This window comes from Leptonotus elevatus, chromosome 3 (assembly GCF_054856555.1).
Source record: "Leptonotus elevatus isolate MCC_2025b chromosome 3, RoL_Lele_1.0, whole genome shotgun sequence".
Lineage (NCBI taxonomy): Eukaryota > Metazoa > Chordata > Actinopteri > Syngnathiformes > Syngnathidae > Leptonotus > Leptonotus elevatus.
The window spans coordinates 9766557-9786662 of NC_141241.1; the positions used below are offsets into that span (position 1 = coordinate 9766557).

At 38.6% G+C, this 20106-nt stretch overlaps 1 protein-coding gene across 1 annotated transcript in view; it reads right to left on the minus strand.

Moving 5' to 3' along the window:
- Positions 1–20106, minus strand: part of hcn4 (hyperpolarization activated cyclic nucleotide-gated potassium channel 4) — a 112219-nt gene that overhangs the window by 17383 nt on the left and 74730 nt on the right. The window contains exons 5-6 of the mRNA XM_086071668.1: positions 9673–9819; positions 9178–9418 (exon numbers count right to left, since the gene is read on the minus strand). Coding sequence (XP_085927794.1) covers positions 9178–9418; positions 9673–9819 — 388 coding nt within the window. The remainder of the gene's footprint in view (positions 1–9177; positions 9419–9672; positions 9820–20106) is intronic.

The following is a 20106-nucleotide window of genomic DNA, read 5'->3' on the forward strand; positions in this document are numbered from 1 at the left end:
GTGTGGACCTTCGCAAAGCGAGGCGTCTTTGTCGCTGGCAGTACCCAACGCTTCAAAGAGCGTTAACATGATATGGTTATTAAAGCCATTACTATCTCCTTATTTGAAAAATCGACCGAAAAGTATTGGCAAACGTAGTACGTGTATTTCTCGTAAGTTTCAGAGTTTTTTTCTTGCAAATATGCCACGTCATAAAGTCGCAATTTTGTTTTTTTCTAGCTAATTTGTCACTTTATAAAGTGGCAAATTTGCGAATTTTTTCTCTCTGAATATTATACGTGGCCCTAATACGCTGTCGTAAAAAACTGTGTAAAATCTTGGGGGAATGTGGTGCACAGGGTATTATACAAGGGGCTTAATAAGAAACAACAAAAAACTGCTTTATAGTTTTCACTCTTTGTTTCCTTTTCGGGGGGAAAAAACAGGGCTTGAACAATTTCCCCCCCCATATTGTTAAATCAATACATTTTCACGAGCAACTGATTATTCTTTTCCCTGTAAAGTCTCACGTTTTGATCCAGCTCGTAAAAATCTGCACCATTTCGGGGAAAAAAAACAAACACTGGCCTTTGAATGTGCTATTTTTTGCCGTGCACATGGCCGTGCATTTGATTGTGGTGCACACCGCCGCCGTCTTCTGTGCTCACCAGCGTGCATGGATGTGAATTAATGAGCGAGTGCATGCGCGTGGGTCTGCTCGGACTGTGATAATCTGGCCGTCTCCAGCATCTCTGCTCTGACCTGGCAACGCTCACCTGGGCTCCAGCTCCTGCTTGTCAGTTTGCATCTGCCTCCTACACACTGTAATCAGCCCCCCCTCGACCTCCCCAGCCAGACCACTGGACACATTTTCTACCACAAGCATGGCGGTCTTCCTGGTTTCCACTAATTACAAGGTGACCAGATGTGTTTGCTTTATTGGAACTTACAAAAAGCATCTTAGTGGGTATATATTTTCTTTGCATTGTAGTTTATGCTTTTAAGTCCCGCATACCTGCTTTGTCATTCTGTTGTGTCACTGGTTGATCAGTCACTCTTTGCTCAGCAAATTGGACAGTACACATTGTAAAGTGCACCTTTTGTAATTTTTTATTTATTGAGCAACTTTTTATGTTTAAAATTTATAAGCCATTTTGTGCATTAAAAATTAAAACACTAATAACAAATAAATAAATGATTATTAGTATTAATTTTGAGTGGTTTAAATTGCTATATTTGCACCTTTTTATTTTAAAATAACTAATTTAATAAATCGTGTTTGGTCCAAAAGGAACTTGTAGAATTAGTGTTTCAATTTGTCTTAATATTTTATACGTTTAAAATTTTTATTGTTTTGTACTAAAAAAAACTAAAAAGTAAATGATTGTCCTAATCGAATCGAGATTTCAATTATTACCAATATTTTCTTTATAATCGAGCAGCCCTAGTGGTATTTGCTAATTTGTTTATCTATCACAAGGGATGTAACAATAACGGCAATATCATAATATCGCAATATCAAAACTGCCACAATATTGTCGTTATCATGTCACGATATTAAAAGCAGCACATCTGTTAAAAAATTCAGGTTGATTTCTATTTGTGCAGTCCTAGCGCCCTCTGGTGGCTACTTAAAAAATGCAGTTTAATTTTCGCATGACATGTTTTAGCCATTCTATTGTATATTTAAAATCCACGCTAGTGGTCAGATGAAGGTGTGTGAACCGAGTCAATATGTGGAGAAACTCAATGTGTGCGTAATATTAATAATATTAAGTGTTATTACAGATTGTAGGTTGTTTATTTGCATTGCTGTTATGTACAAAGCACAATATTGTGTGTTTTTTTTGTATAAGCAATTTTTTTTTACAATATTACAATATTTTTTATATGGCCAACCTCACAAAATCGTGATAATTATCGTATCGTGACCTTCATATCGTGATAATATAGTCTTGTAATGTTTGAATACTGTTACATCCCCATCTATCACATTGGCTTAATTTACAAACAAAGTGCAGAGAAAATATCTTATTTAAGGACAAAAACATATCTATGACCTTGTAAAATCTATATAAATTGTAATGCAGTATATGGTTAGCTCTCTGTCGTGGAAATAAAGCAAAGCCACCATGCAAGAAAACACAAGACCCGGGGCACCAAAGAATAACAGCAGGCACTCTGAACCCGATGAGTCAAAATTTGAAATATCTGGCTCCAGCAGAAGGCACTTTGCTCGCCGGAGGGCTGGAGTCCTACAAATATAAGGCCACGGCCGAGCATGGTGGACAATCTTGGCAGGTCTCAGGCTGCTTTGCTACAAAAAAAAAAAAAGGAGCTTGGGCAGTGCAGACACATCAAACAATAGCAGCAGGGTAGTGCTTGATCAATTCAGTTTGGAGGCCAAACATCAAGATGGAGTTAGACAGAACTAGCTGCAAGGGGAGCAGAAGACAAGGAGGCCAGTAGCAGATGGTTTGGCCCCTGATGACAACTGACCCCAACTTTACTGATTCATTCTTGGATCACATGGTAAGAGCCGATGACTACCAGAGAAAAGCATAATTTTTATATATTCAAATATTTAAGTGCACTGAAAAAATAAAAAAATAAAAACAACGATAATATAACTGAATTTTACAGTTTTTCTCTGTATTTAAGTATCATTTTATTTAGAAAAATAAACTCTGATTTTACATGTCAAATGTAAAATAACATGAAATCACTGTAACTGTAAAAACACACAATATTTCAGTTATTTTACAAAAAAACACCTCCATTAGAAATACATATATTGATTGTTAAAATACGTTCACAAATATTTGTCTGTTATTTAATGGAATAAAATGTCAAATTAACTTTAAAACCTTAAAAAAAAGAAAAAAAATATATAATTACTGAGAAATTAACAGTAAAAATTTGTAATTTTACTATAATTTCTTTGTGAATTGACAATTTTTTTTATGTGAAGATAACTAAAATTTCTGTAATGTCCTACAGATGGTAGCATTCATGGACTATATGTCACGGAGGAGGCGGGACTTCCAACGTCCGGGTTTTCACCCATCAACTTTGTTTCCATTTCCGGTTTGCGACGTGTGGGCCGCGTCCCAGTACTTGCACATCCACCTTTGTGCCCCTCGGTTGCGCGTTCCCGTCGACGGGTGCGAGGCTGCGAGAATGTAGTGTCTGTCTCAGTGTCCGAAGCATTTCAGATAGCCGAGACGCCCTCCCGCCGATGAGCGGGAGCGCGCGGTTGGGGGGCGCAGGGGTGGGGGTGCGAGTGTTGGAACGCGGCCAGCAGTGGTCGGAAACGGCCCTGATGTGTAAAACCTGGAAGTCGGAAGTCCATGGCAGTTACCCCATTGTATTAACGTTTATTTTGAATCGAATTAGATATTTTACGACAAGGTGATTTTCTGTTATTTCATAGTATTTTTATGGCGCCCCCCCATATTTTTTTTGGTGTCCGAATGAAAAATGAATACCGTACTTAGTTTGGAGTTTTGTTATTGTTGCTACTGGAAAGCAATTCAATATTAATGATAGTTGTTTTCTAGTACAACTGATGATTGATGAAAATTGCTGTAATTCTTTTTATTTTTATTTTTTATTTTTATTTTTTTCAGTCAGACAGAGATTCACTGATGTATGAACTATAAGTTTGGGCTCAAGTGAGAGCCTGCAATATGAGAGTGCGGATGTATTCAAATATTTGACTTGACAAATCCATTATTGGATTCTATTAGACTGTGCAGGCGTACCACATGTTAAGGTGATGTTGCTGCAGAATAAATCAGGCAAAGATCTTAGCTGGTGGAAGATTACACCTGGCCTCACTGACTCACTGGAAGAGGGCGGCCATTTGTCAGCTTTACAACACGGCTCGGCACTCTGGGATTGAAGGCCTATTAGTTCCCTACCTCCGCACTTCAGGAGAGATTACGTCGCAGAGAACTCATCACTGTGAGTAAAATCTAAAAAGATGACAGTTGTGCGGTCAGCCAACTCCCCATCAACACTGTATAAGTTCTCACTCAATTTTCCATCATCTCCCACTGAAGCTAATTAGTTTTTAATAGTTTGCTTTGGATGTTTATCTGTTTGGATTGTAGGGAAAAGCTTCTCTTTTTTTAAGCCACCACTTTAGGTCATTTTGTCCATTTCCAGTGGCCCTCAGAACGGTTGAATTTGTCCATTCATTTCAATTGGAAACATGACCTCGATTTATGAGGTTACAAACGGATTTACGGAACCTCAGATTCCACTGTAATAATAAAGCAAAAATAACACCGATGCGCCCACCTCCACGACCAAGTACATTTGGTGTCTTCACTGTAAGTGGCTCTGCCAACATGAAACCCCCGCAGCTCCGATTCCTCCGCCTTCGTCATGCGGAGCGTGGCGACATGTCACGTCTTACTCCCAGAGCAAAAAGGAGCCGTTTTTGAGATCCAATCAAAGGCAGCTATTTGAAAAGCACTTCCGCCTGGCATAACACGAGGTCACCGAGCCCCCACCCCCCGCTCCACAATTACCGCAGCCAACAAAAGATGAAGTACAACGTCAGACAATAAGGCTCGTGGGCTGGCCGCCGAGACGGGCAGCAGTGGCGATGCTGTTCAGATAAGTGTTCCAATACTGAGTGCAGAGGAGAGGATGAGGGTAGAGGGTGCGCGGGGTGTGCATGTTGTCTTCCTGAGCCCACAGCAGCATCCAGAGAGCAGGCTTGGCAGCATTTCATGTGTCCCTCGGCATTAGCGCTACAGTCACATTACATTTCCCCCTCTCGGCAGGATCGCTGGGTGCCCAAGCCGACGCTCCCGTCCAGGACATGTCGTGTCCACTTTAGACATTAGAACTCTCCGGCTCAAGCTTATCCAGCAGCCAACAAAGTAGAGCAGACTGCTGAGTACATAATTGCGTGAATAATTCAGGGTCTCGATGAATGAATGAGTTACGTTAACATGGCTTCGCCGACATATGCTATAGCAAGGTACAACCCAAGATAAACCCCGTAATAAATGAATTGGGGACCCAAATAAAAATATGTGATAAAGTAAATCCTCGATAAGTAGACCACGGAATAGCGAGGGACCACTGTAATCCTAAAAAATTCCCGGTGCCCCGGTGGCTGTTCGTGGCCTCCATCCATTTCTTCGCGGCCCGCAGCATATCCTTGGAATAACTTTTGATAAAGGCAGCAATGCTATTTAAAAAAATTAATAAATAATACAATTTGAGAGGACAGCATTATAAAATGAGGTGTCAAATCCAGGTCCAGAAAGTAAAAATCCTGGCAAAGTTTGGCTGTAGCCCCAGGTGCTAGCTAGCTAGCTCCCTAGCTATCTCCCCAGGTGCTTGTTTACCTGCTAGGAAGCTAGCTAGCTAGCACGAGGGGCTAAAGCCAAACTGTGGCAGGGTTATTACTTTCTGGACCTGAATTTGCCATCTTTGATTAAAGTTAGTGAGATATACAAAGACAAGTAAATATACAGCTAAAATTGTAACACATTTTTCTTCATAACAATGTGGAGAATAAAGAAAATTCAGTTTCCTCCACTTGTTAAGGTCAGATTTGTGAACATATCACATTAATGGTCCTCCAGTATTTTCAGTTTAGTGCAGTTTGCTCTTGTTTTGGTTCTGAATGTGGAGATGGGATACAACTGTTGCTTAGTGGAGGAGCGAATCTATTCTAGTGGGGTAAAGAGCCTCGGGCCGCATCAAAACCTAAAAAATAATAATAATCCGTAAAAATAAAAAGCCAAAACTATCACCTTAACACCTTTAACAGAAAGCCGTGGCGTATTTTCCCCCCAAAATAATGACATTATACATTATTTCAACTTCTTTCAATATCTTTTTCTGACAAAAGTTTGGACACCCTTGCTCTAGATAAAGGCAGATCAAAGAGTGTAAGATATGTAGATGATTTAGCAGAGGTGGCCAGCATCATAAAAAGGGGATTTAGGAAAAACAACAATCGTAAAAATATAACAACACAAAAAATTTAAAAACAACAAAAACATTGTATTGTAATATTTTGTGACGATAAGACATACAGTTTGGTAAGGACCCACATTTGAGTTACTCAGCCTTGGTGGAGGTCTGCTCTCTCCTGTATGCCACTTTAGTCACCGTTCAATTCCCACTCGTTCGGATAGTGACAGTCAGAGCGAAATCTGCGTGTGCACATATTCCCCGTGCTGATCCCGCCAATTAATTTCATGAATGACTAACCCGTGTTTGGTAACAAACTCCCTGTGGCTGAGGGCTTACCTCAGTAGCCTCCCCGCCCCTCGCCCTTCACAACCCCCCCACACACAGGAGTGGCACTGCCAGACATAGACACACAATGTGGGAGTCAAATGCATAAAAGTGTTGGGGGGAGGAATAATTGCAGATCCAAGACTTAGAGCAAAAAAAAAGTGAGTTTGTCTTTCAGCGCTGCAGTGCATTATACAGTTGAGTATACACAGTATGAGACTAAAACAAACTACATTAAAGTAAAACTCATCACTGTTTGAACACACTTGGCAGACACGTAGCGTAAAGGAATACAGAACAGTCTTCCGGTTTGTGGTGGAGACTTGCGATTGTACACTTTTTTTTTTTTTTACACGTGTAGAGTCTCACATTTTTACGGATGAGGATTAGGGCCAGTAAAGAGATTTAAAAAAAAAAAGTTTGGCAGGATTCTCACTCAATTCTCAAAATTCGCACTAAAGTGAGAATTCTGACTTTAAAGTGAGAATTGTCACAATTCTGACTTTAAAGTCAGAATAATCGTAGAACTAATAAAGTCAAAATTTTCACTTTAAAGTCAGAATTCTCACTTAAAAGTCAGAATTCTCACTTAAAAGTCTGAATTTTCACTTTAAAATGAGAATTCTGACTTTAAAAGGAGAATTCTCCCTTTAATGTCAGAATTTTGATATTGAAGTCAGAATTCTCACTTTAAAGTCGGAATTCTGAGAATAAAGTCAGAATCCTGCCAAACTTTTTTTTCCTCTCTTCACTGGCCCTCTTCCGTGCATTTTAAAAATTGATTTAGATGTTGAAAATCGTTACGTGCGTACCCCACTTTAGGCATTTATCTTAGTGTCAGTGCTGATGCTGTAACACAGACAAATGCATTACCGAGATTAATGTTTGCCGAAACTATGAAGGCGCAACATTGCTTTGACTTTGAACTGTAGCTTCGACGAGGACGAAGCGAAGGCAAAGAACATCTTTTGGCCTCACAAAGAGGCTTGGCCATGTTTACTGAGAATGTTGATTAGGTTTTTTTTCTGCATGTGCGCAGAAAGAAAGAAGGAGCGAGAGATTGCCTGCCATCTTTTCATTATTTCTCTGGAACCCCCCAGCGAGAGGGCACACAGACGAACTTGAGCAGCCAAGGCGTAATTAAACTTCCGCAAGTCGGGTCGCGCGCCCCGTTAAAAACGCCTCACCGCCATTTCTCATTACTTAACAGCGCCGTCTAAATGATATGAAATGAATCGGTATTTGGTGAGGGCAAGATGGCGGAGGAGTCGCCCCGCACGCGATATGTACCACACATAATGTGACCGTGATGAAGAAGTCTACTTAAGTGTAAAACGACCTTGGCAAACTTCCAGTGTGTATACTCACATACAGTACATTAGATAGATACAGTAGATGGGGCTGTTTTTCTGCTTTTTCCGCTGCATATTTTAGAAATAATACAGAGCAGCGATCCAACTGCAAAATTAATCTTTATAGTGGTTGCCTATTACTGCTGACTCCTCATTCAAACAGCCTAGTAAGAGGAATAAAAAATGGAAATCCAATTGTTCTCAAAAAGTAGAACATTTTTATCTACACGGTTTGGGTAGAAAATTAAAACCCTCAAAGTGTGAACAAACCAGTATGAGAGACAGAACGAGAGCGAGACAATTTGCGCTCTCATTATGGAACTCGGTGCGGTAACACTAAAAACACCTGCGGCTTACAGTCGGGTGTGGCTAATATGTGTTACAAACTCGAGTATTCCCCAAATTTAGCTAGCGCGGCTTACAGTCAGGTGCGCCTTATAGTCCAGAAATTACTGTAGGTGTTATTTGTCTCAATCTTTTGAAGATCATTTTCTAGTTTTTCTTTCTAAACGACCTGACTTCAAGTCATCAGCTATCGTTAGTTGTGCTGAGTTGGGCTTCGATTGGCAGCTCCCAATCAATTCTGCGAATCATTTAAAGATGATTTATCCCTCAAATTTCTATTATTTATAGCATTAGCGATCTGACTCCACATCAGTTTAAAATGTCTTCTTTATGATTTGCTTTTCCAACACTTTGAATCGTCTACAGGACTTCAGTGTTCAGATTAGACTCAGTAAAGCCACACTAAAGAACTTTCAGTTTATGCTGATTATGGCGATGCCATATGGACAAAAGTGGTAATGTTATGTCTTAAGGAAGACCACCTTTACCATGAGGACAAGCGCATTGCATCGTTTTTGAGCACACGCCAGCGAGTGAAAGCCGGGCCAATGTTGATTCTTGACTGTCCTTTTATCCGGGTAGCTTCCCCTTTTCTTTGTTGTCTCTTCAGAGAAAACTTTTCAGTTGTAATCAGTAATTGTGTGTCGACATTCAAATTGACTTCCGTCTTTGTAACGAATGGGGGAAGTGACTTATGCCATAAAGCAGTCAGCGCATTTGTAGTTTTTTTGTGTGGCAGTGTTCCTACCAACCTCCTCAAAGTTGCTTAGTGCCAGTAAAAATGATACAGACCCCGTCAGGCCATGGCAAAGGTACCATTCAACTGGTTTTAAGTCGATGTTTCATCAGAAGCGTTACGAAAATATTTTATTGAGGTTGAAAAGTTCCTTAGTGCTGCGTTAAAAGCTTGCGTCGGAAATAAAAAATATATAAAATCGTACAATTTATAGCCAGCCAAGGCACCACCTTGCCTGCCCATATCTTAGTGACTTAGCAGACCTTCAAATGTGTTTTTTGAACAGCGACATGATGTGTTCTATTCATCAGGATTTGTCCTACAATGAAGAAGCAGCTTGTGATGTGAATGAAATGGGAAAAAGTCTTGCATAAACCATGAGGGAGAATTTTTAAGGGAGGTGACGGACGCCCGCACAAAACGCACCACCGGAAGCTCAAAGGGAGTTAATATGAGCCAAATAATGGCCATTATTCAAAAAGCAGGCCTGCTTACCACCAAAGTAGGAGCCGTCCGACAGCTTGGTCTCCTTGCTGCCTTTGGTTAGCACGCTGACCACGCCGTGCTGGATGAAGTACATCTTTTTGCCGATGGTGCCCTCTCTAATGATGTAGTCCCCGGGCTGGAACACTTCGAATTTGAGCTTGGTGAGCATGGAGGTGACAAAGTTGGGGTCGGCATTGGCGAACAGCGGCATGGAGGCCACCAGTTTCCGACAGTTAAAGTTGATGATTTCCTGCGAGGCGGAGAAAGCAACAATGTTTGACAAAACGCAATGACCTGACACAACTCCACGTAGGAAAGGATATTACAGAAAACATTGACATTTGTTTCTCCTTTCCTGAGATCCTCCATCACTGCCATTGCAAAGGTAAAATGTCAGCAAATGTGAAGTGAACCGCAGGGAATGCCATGCAGCGAGCGGGCTTATTTTCTGTATGCCGGGTGCGCGCCATAATCCACGCACCCGGAAAACGCCGGTCCCCATACCTCTCGAAGCGGCTCGTTCAGCTCCCCCAGGATGCTCTCCTCGTCGAACATCTTGCCCTGGTAGCGGTGCTCGTAGTAGTCGTGGATCCTCTGCCTCATGTCTGCCGGCAGCTTGTGGAAGGACATGTACTGCTCCACTTGCTTGTACTGTGGGGGCACCCAGAAAGACAAAAATCAGGACAATGAAAGGACACCAAATAGTAGCTGGGTTTCAATATGTTGTATTGGATTTGATACTGTTTTCGATATGTGGGATGCGAAAAAATTCAAGAACTGTTCGATTCGGTTCGATTCAGTGTGATTAGGATTCAATTCGATATGGTACGGCTCAGTTTGAGACGGGATGAGGCAATTCATTTTTTGTTGTCATTTTACAAACATTTGAATGAATTTGTCAGTAGTGTAAATGTGCCATTTCCTTCTAAGATATATTGTACCAATTAAAGACAAATTAATACCAATATATCAATATATTTCAAAGTGGAACGATTTGATTTGGTTCAATTTGATACACTTGCATCATTTAAATAAAAAAATAATTGTTTGTAATTTTAATTTTAATTTATTTTTAATGTTTAATTTTTAATACTGTGGAAATATATGTTGTAGCGCCGGTAATTCAAATACAGTAGTTGGTAGGGTTTCATATGTAGCAGGAGATAATACAATGGATGGCTTGGATATGATGTAATGTTTTCTTAGAGGTGTTAGTCGATTAAAATTTTTAATCATAGTTAATTGCATGGCTTCAATAATTAACTCACGATTAATCGCAATTTTTTTATCTAAATTTATAATAAAGTGTACAATATTTTCATACTCTTGTTAACATAAAGCAGGGAACAAATGTTAACCTAAAAGAAATATGGTTGCATTTTTTGTCATTGATACAGAAATGTTATTTCCTAACAATTCATAAAATGTATATAGTGTGTGGAATAGAAAGACTTGTCTTCTTTCTGCTCCTTTTAATTCGACGATGAATATTGTTTTATATCGTATTTTTTTCTTTTACAAATGAATGAAAATAAATGATTAAAATGTAATAGTTTTTGAAGATGAGTTGCATTGTATTTCAAAGGGCTCAAATATCATTTGATAGACGTCGTTCAATGCAAATCACCCAAGCAGATTTTGATTTGAATGAAACTTGGTGTACTTGTTGATAGTAATGGCACAAAACTCAATCTAAAATTTTGGGTAGATTGGTGCACGGATTTGGCATCTACGGCCCACCGACTTTCACAATTTTACACAGGAACTATTGGGTCAATCTTCACCGAACAGGTATGCATGGAAAGGGAACTCAATCATTTACGAGACTGGCCCATATTTTAGGAACTTGACCTTTTAACATACAATTTGACTTTGAAAATGACATTGTGGATCACGTGACTGGAACAAAATTTTCATGAAATGTAATCTCTCGTGTTCTCCCCCCAAAAAACTTTCAGAGATGTACTTTTTTCCCCCTTTAGCAGCAATAAGGAATCCAAGTGAATGTTGTAATTAGTAGAACATTCAACTATTTTATTTGTATTTTATTTGGACATAATAAGCCCAAACAATAACCCAATAAATCATTGAAATGATACACAAAATACAGCTCTTGTATTGTGGATGACATCAAAGAAACATAGCCGTTCAAACAGCGCACACGCCAAAAGACATATCACAGAGTCTCAGTCTGTTAAAGGTGCTGTTAGTCTTTATGCTGTTTGTTCAGAACAAAAGCATGACGGTGTGTACAGGAGAAGCCAAGATGCACATCAAAGCGCGCCGCGGAGCCCCTCGGGGAATAATAACAGGTAGCATCCTTGACCCTCAGCCAAAGAAAAACACCCAAAAAAAGAACAAGAGATTTAGCATGCATAAACTGACGCTAGAGGTACGCTTTGATCACTGACAAACTCTCCAGTGAACTGCTCAGATGACTTCAGGTAAACCTCCCCCCCTGCACGCTATATTATATCGGTCACGGGAGGGGGAAAAAACAGGGTCACGTCAGCAAGACAATGCCAGGTCACATTCTGCATGAGTGTGAGTACTAGACTGGCCTGCCAGCAGTCCAGACCTGTAACACTTTAAAAATGTGTGGCTCATTATGAGGAGCAAAATATGAGACAATGGAGACCCTAAATTGTACATCAAGCAAGAATGGGAAATAATTCCACCTACAACGTTTTTTTGTTCTGGAATGTTGCAGGTATCAAATTCAAAATGAGGGAATATTTGAAAAAAAACAAATAAAACGAAGTTGATTGAAAACGATTCACAAATCATCATAGTCTGTTATTATCTACATTTTACACAACGTTCGAACTTCATTGGAATGGTATCAAGGTTGTTTTGTGGATACATCGGACGCTCAATGCATATGAAATCACAAGCGCGACGCAACTCTCGAGCAAATAAATGTACAAGGGCCGTAGTAAATGAAATACTTCATAGATATGATGGATGAATGGGTTGTGTCGCGGGGGTAATTTACTTTACTGATGTGATGATGAAAGGAAAATGGCAAGGCGTTGGAGAAAGAAAAACAATTGCAGTCGTCCGATAGGCTGCCGGAGTACGGCGGGGTCTTCGCGAGGATGTGAGGCTTCAAAGGCGAAGGTTATTATATTTTCATTCACATTCATGAGAAAATATACTGTCAGCATCTAATAAATGCATTTACCCCTGGCTTTCATCTTACAACGCAAGACAATGTCCCCGTGCTTTTCCCATTCAAATCTCTTCGAGTGCACGGCACTGGCCAAGTATGTTAATCAGCGCTGCGCGAAGGCTAACAGATGTAAAGAAAGCGACCTATGAGCCGAGTAGATGATTTCCTGCCTGACAGGAAATGAGCTTATTCCCGCGCAGCCACCGCGGCCGTCCCTGCTCTCACACTCCACTTGGACAAATCTACTAATGTGACGGGAACGTTCTACGCGGTGCACTATAATATTTTACACTTTTACACACATAGATTACATATTTTTGATTGAAATAGTGAACAGTGGATTTTGACCTTCACTTTGCAACTTACCTAATACCATCGCATACCTCAGTCTCTACAGCTATAGAGGGTACTAGGGTAGTCATTTCATAATAATTCATACAATTTAGTTAAAATTAAAAAGATGTACTGTACTGTAAAAAATGAGTGTGATATTGATTTGTGTTGGTCATATTTCTGCCACTAGATGGCATAATTGCATTTGTAAGACGTCGGTGACAGCTCGGCATTTATCTTTTCACCTTAAGAGCTATATCTAATCTTTAACATGAAGTAACTTGTGAAATTCTGCACATTTTTAAAATTGTAAAATACAACTTGAACTCAGTCTCCACACATATATGCATTATTATGAAATGTATTACTACTACATTTTGACCTGGATGTGTCTGCTGCATTGCGACTGGAATTCCCCCAGTACAGGCTTTCCAAGTAAGGAGCGGTCATTAATCGCGCGTTAAAAAAAATAATTTGTGGCGTCCATCGTTGATGGACTGAAAAGGTCCGTTGGTACTGACCTGGTTATTGATGATTGCATTGACAGATGACAACCCACTTCCGGCAATGCTTATGTCCGTCAATTTTTTCGAAGTTTCCCTTCAATCGTTAATCGGCAACAAAATAGATGTTCGTCATTGCGGATTGACGAATCTTTCATTCATATTGATGGAATGCCCACCTGTGATAGTATGATATACAATAGGCTAGTGTAGTGTAATAATAGTATTGTACGACACAGCATATAAATAACCATAAACCTAATCCTAAATGATTCATCAAATGCTTTATTTTCTTTTGATATGACATCGTTCCTCCCCCCCCCAAATCCACTCTGTCCCGTGCAGCTCTCCATGTACATGCTAATAGGGTTGTTGTTTTTTTTTTGTCGTCCAAATGAGATGTGAATAATTCATTCCCTAAGAGAGATGTCAGCCACTTGATTATACTTTCTAAACATTTACTTCCCCCCACTGCTCTGTCACCTTCTTGCTAACCTTGCGCGGCTCGGTCAAAAGTCGGAGGCGGGAACAAAGGCCTCATTAAAATACTGTCACATGGCTTTGTTTTTAGATGGATGTGTATATTTAAGACAGTGCTGCACATGAAGTAGCGCCTTTATTTAGTACAGCATTTAGGACTCCACTCCTGGCTGGTTGTTCCAATTGATTTCATGTTCTACTATATATCTATAATGGCAATTTTTTAATAAACAAGTGCATAACATTAAAGTGATGGATATGATCGATTTAAATAAATAATAAATCCATATGGGCAACAATGTCATGGACCATTTCATACATACACAATACTTTGCTTTCTTTTTGGTTTTTATACTGCAATAATAATAATAATAATAATAATAATAATAATAATAATAATAATAGATGAAGTAAATATACAGTTTTCAAAAGTTTAGATTGAATTTAAGGACCCTGTGGGCACATTAACAGTCCTGGGCTGTTAACACTGCCTGGCAGACTGAGAAATGAAAACGTGTTAAATTACAGCCATCAGTCAGGTCTGGACTAATGAGAAGCGAGCGGCTTTTACTGTAAGGCAGAATGAGACTTAAGCTCTTCAACTTGTTGACAGCTGTGTCCTTGGGTTGATTGTATCCTCTGTCGATTACAGACACGCGTTTTCGGCCGAAGACAGACAGCTTCTTTTTTTTTTCATAAAATGATCATATCAGTCCAGAAAATTGGGTGCATTTTCTTTTGCAGTTTATTTCGCTTTTTTGATGAGGAAAAAAATTGAGATATAGAAAAATACTTTTTTATTTTTTATTTATAAAAATAGACATAATGCTTTTTGATTCAAAATGAAATTTTGATATACAGTATATGTTTTTTTTTTTATTAAAAGAATGAAAATGTGCTTCTTCATAAAAAAAAAGGGTTGTTTTGATTTTGGTACAGTACTGTAAATACTTTTGAATTTAACAAAAAAAAACTGCTGACATATTTTCAATTAGAAAATGAGAGATACATGGCTGTTGATTTGACAAAAAAAGGTGCTGCATGATTTTTTTTTATTAGGATGGATGTGAAAACTATTTTGTGATCCAGTTTTTGAATTTCTTAGAAATTGACATGCTTTTTAATTATAAAATGGAAATACAGTACCTACTTTTTAATGACTAATTTTAACATACATTTTAATTTTTTAATGAGTATCATTGATTTAAAATAATTGGAAGATACACAGTTAATATTTATTTATTTATTTACAAATACAGTATATTCTTTTGGATTTAAAAACATGGAGATAAATGTTTGTGATTGAAAAAAAATACACTTTTGCACACTTTTGATAAAAAATACAAATAAAATAATATTTGGAGATATATGCATTTTTATTTAGATCAATTTGAAGTTAATTTTTTTCTTAATAAATGTATATATATTAATTATATAGATGCTTTCACCAGTTATTTAATTACAAATACACGTGAAATTATTCATTGCAAATTGTTTCTTGGACCAATATGTTTGATTGTATAACTTACATGAACAAACTAACCAATTATTTAATAAGATAAATAAATAAATACAAAATTAGAAATACATAATTAACCAATTATATGGGGCAAAAAAAAAAGCTTAATTAATGCAACCATTATCCCATGACTTTTGCTAATGTAAATGATTGGTGGGCTAGTTACCCCCCCTGCCCGGCCCAATACACCCACCTCCCCCATCCGATCTTCAAGAGCCTGTTGAGCCACAAATGCTCATCTTGAGGTTGCCTATCAAACCCCCACCACTTCCCAAGTAAGCATGTTTAATTGCTAAGTGTTAATTAGAGTTTCAGAATGGGAGGGGCAACATGTCCAATTTCTGGTGAAGCCGCTCGGGACTGACGTGCCTCAACATGCCACTCAATGGATGGCGTCCCTCTTGGACAGCAAATTAACTTCAGCGCCATCCAACACCAGCTCAGCATATCACATGTGAAAGCTCTGATGCGGAAAGTTCAAGTATGACAGAGCGTCCATGAGTAACAAGACACAAATGAGGGAGATTATCTGCTCTTTCTGCAGCAGCACCCCCCCCCCCCCCCCCACACACACACACACCACCACACCAACACACTTCCCGCCCACCTCCACAAACAAGCCACCCTCCCCCTTCCCATCATACATTTCCATTTTCAGAGATGAAGATAAACGCCGGTTTATAGACAATCCGGAATGGCAGCCACACCCTGTGCACGTGTGCAGCCATTTTGTGGCCCCAATCTGCACAGATGGAATTCTCCTCTGCATGGCCGCTACAAGATGAAGCCATCCTGTGGCGGGGTGATTCAATATTTAGGGAGACTGGCCAATCACAGCAAAGGATAGAGGTCCGGAACATTTTCACATTTTTTTATTTATTATTATTTTGTTTTGTTTTTCCCAGCGCCGATACCGATTATTAGTAGTAAAGGAAACCGATAACAGATATTTGGAGCCGATATTCATTTTCAGTAAAAGGGGAAAAAAATATTGGTGACAAAATGTTTAAAAATACAAACTTTTACCAATTTTTAACTTTGTTGAAATGTCTTATAGCACATGTTTATGAAACTTTTTTTCAGATTTGAAAAATTACGTTTTTAAAATAAATGAATAAATAATTTTAGACAAAAGAGCACTCAAAGGGCATCAGTATATCTTTAAAAAAATAATGAAAAATGAAAACTTAAACAATTAAATATCATAGTTCCTTAAACTTTCATGTATCTTTGTTTTAATTTTAAAGAAAAACAAAAGGTGTAATACGTTTGCAGGGTCAGCAGAAGCTCTTACAAAGTTAACTGAAAATTTCAAATAATTCCCTGAGGTTAACATGATTTTACATGGATATTTTATTGGCCGTCAGATAAAAAAAAAAAAGAAAGGCCAATACTGATATTTGTCAAAATGCCATGGGCTCTAACGAGTCCATCCGCCATTTTTGACTCATTCACCCGCAGCCATTTTCACTGAAGCAACCCCCTTCACCTCTTGCTGTTTTATTGGATTTTGACTAATTTTGCAAGGCCCACAGAATATTGTGTTCTATTGCTATAAAAACAGGAAACCTACCAAAAGAAAGATTAAAGTCTCTTCTTTCATTGGGAAAAAAGTATATTTCTATCCGTTTCCGTTTTGCAGCAATTAGCATTAGAATAAAGCTAAGCTTCACCATTATTTACAAATCTACAGTAATTTCTGGACTATAAGCCGCTACTTTTTTTTACTTGCAATCGGCCCTGCGGCTAATACAAAGGTGCGGCTTATCAATCAGATCTCAAGGGGGCGCACTATAAAGGAAGCGCAAGAGCGTCAAGCAGAAGCAAAACAGTGAAGTGAGCGCTGGACTTATGCTGGGCAGCCCAATGTCTTTAAGTTCACCAATAAGATCATTGAAAAATGGCCAGCAAGTAACAACCTCTAGTGCTCCTTTGAGAACCAGACCAAAATTGTTGACGTATGTGCACTCCTGTTCATAGCATTGTGTTACCCGTAAGATTACAGTGCGATGTTGTTAGCTTTTTAAACAAACACTTAGGCAGCTGAGCTAACGAGGATAGCTACCTTACGTATTTCCTGGCGAAATGTGAATCACTTGTGATATATATCGCATTGAAAAATACATGTAAAAAATAAAAATACATTGATATCAACACTTACTAAAATATCGTTAGCTACAAAACGCCACAAGGTGACGATGTGGCTCTTCGAACATCTTCCTATTCCATCTTCATTATGTGTCGGTCAAAGGATGAGTAGTTTTACCTTCTTTTACAGCCTCCTTTTGTGTATATCAATGTCTATTTACAAACGGCGCGGGATTGGCAAGCCGCATGTATTTTTAGCTGAGTGAAAATGAACCTAATAATGCTATTTTTCATCTCAATGGGGGCCACACTTCAACCCCCCTTTTCGTATTCCGTGTGATTGCCGGGCGCTCTTACTTTGTGGAACAGTTAACAGGCTGCCTGATTCCTATTTAAGAGCCCATTTAAGCCGGCTTGCTCGCTTCTGACAGCGCGGGCATTTATCTCCCGGTGCCATATTGTAATAGAATTCTATTCAGGAAAGATTATACCGTCGCTTTCTGATGATAATTTTCACCATCTTTGAGAGCTGAGCGTCTTCTTCCCCTTCGTCTGCTGCTCTTTTCCATGTGAAAAGTGAGGCGATTCCTTCATAGACGTGTTTTTCTCTCCAGACAGAAGAATGGGAAACTTTTATTTTATTTAGCTGCGACACAAGTTAGATGGTACAACGGCGTATTAGGGCCACGTATAAATATATATTTTTTTAGAGGGCGGGGCAATATTCAGAGAAAAAAACGTGCAAATTTGCCACTTTATGAAGTCCCAAATTTGTGAGAAAATACGTGTCAATAAGTGGCAAATTTGCGACTTTATAAAGTGGCAGATTTGCGACAAAAAAACTCACAAGAAATATACGTGGCGTAGCTATAGTCTAATGTGAGGATCCGTTGGTGGTTCATTTTATAAACAATTTCCTATGAACAGGCAAGATGGAGGTGAATTCATTCTTAATTTCAACTTTACTCGTCATACATGGCAGCTAAGTTGAGTAAACATTAACCAATCAGAAGCTAGCATACTTTAGGTAAATTGCAAGTGAATGACGGAGAGCAGCACATTCGACACATCAACTTAGCTACTTGTACAAAAAAAATACAAAAATGTATGAATGTGTAAATAATAATTCTGGAAACATAAATGTAGAAGTAAATATTTATTTTTATAAATTAACTTAAATGCTTGATCCTCAGGGTGTGGACCTTCGCAAATTTTAAACCCTGATCGAAAAATATTGGCACAAACATTCGAGTAGTATGCTATGTGTATTTCTTGTTTTTTCTTGCCACTTTATAAACTCAAAATTTTCCTTGCAAATTTGCCACTTTTTAAAGTGGCAAATTTGCCACTTTATAAACTGGCAGATTTGGCCCCCGCCCTCTAAAAATATATATTTATACGTGGCCCTAATACACCGTCATAAGATGGAAACCTTTTTATTTTTTTTGTGTGTGCTTAAGTTGGTGTTAAAAAATTTGCTAATTAGCCAGTTAGCCAATTAGCATATCATAGGAAAATATACAGACGACTAGTCGAGGCAAAATAGAGTGCAGCAAAATGAATAAATAAACTAGAATGTTCGCAATATGAAAAAGATAATCCTTCCCATTCCCACAGAAGGGAAATTCACAGTGATGACGCAGCATCGGCTGGTGGCTCCGGTATCAACCTTGCGATCTTCCAATTACCGTCCACTCCAACCTCTCAGCCATCATGCCACACAAGACATGCAAAATGCCTTTCAATTTGGAAATGATTTCAATATCTTTGCATAAAACACCAACTTGAACCATTAATCCTCACAGTGATGAGCGCCAAGGTAAAATGAAGTCCATAACTTCATCACAATCCAAGAAATACTAATCTTGACATCGTAAATATAAAAATGCTCTCAGTATGATGAACTGCAATAATAAATATTGTTAGTACATTACCTTTCTCACAGCGACAATCAAAATTGAGGCTCTTTACTTTTGTAGGAAAATATTAGATCTTGCATTGGATTTCATTAGATTATGCAGATGCATCAAATACATAGTAGCCCAATAAATGGTGGAAAATATTTAGAAATTATAAAATTAAAATAAAAAGATGGCGTGAATTTTGAGAACAGGTGCTAGTATAGTTAAACAGTTTTATCTTGGCTGAGGTATCCAGTTCGAGCATGTGTTTATTTTAATGACACTAATATATATGTTCTTTATATAAGTACATCACCTCACTTGCTCGTCCTTCTAATGCCTCTCACAGTATGTGTTTATGGGTGTTAGAATTAATGTATCCCGGTGCTCGCCCTGAGCCTGACTTTGTAAGTTCATTAGCATGTATTAAATGCTTATGACATGACACCTTTTTATGGTCTTATGGCCTATTAAGGAAAAGCATCCACCGCATTACATTGCAAATTACCGCATCTGGGATGATTACTGTGTTTCTCGTTGATACTGGCTGTAGTGATGTTTGTATAAAAATTAAGTAATATCGCTAATTTCATAATAAAAGTGTCACTTTGCGTGTATTTACAACACAAAAAAAGTGTATTTATATTAGGGAATAAACTAATTTGTCAACTAGTCAACAAGTTGACATTAATACCCTGCATCAACATGTAAAGCTCAAAGTTGACTAATTGTTAATCAGTGTTGCCACAGTTATCTTGAATATATAACTTGGTTACGTTACTGAGACAAAGTCATCTTCCCGATCTTCTGTCCAGACAGACATTGTACGTTCAAATGCGGACGGTACAGCAGGGCGACGATGTGCAAAATGAGCGGGAAAAAAAAGTTTTCCATCAGTACTGATTATCCGCATTCGTCACTTCCTCTTCTTGCCCCGTGCTA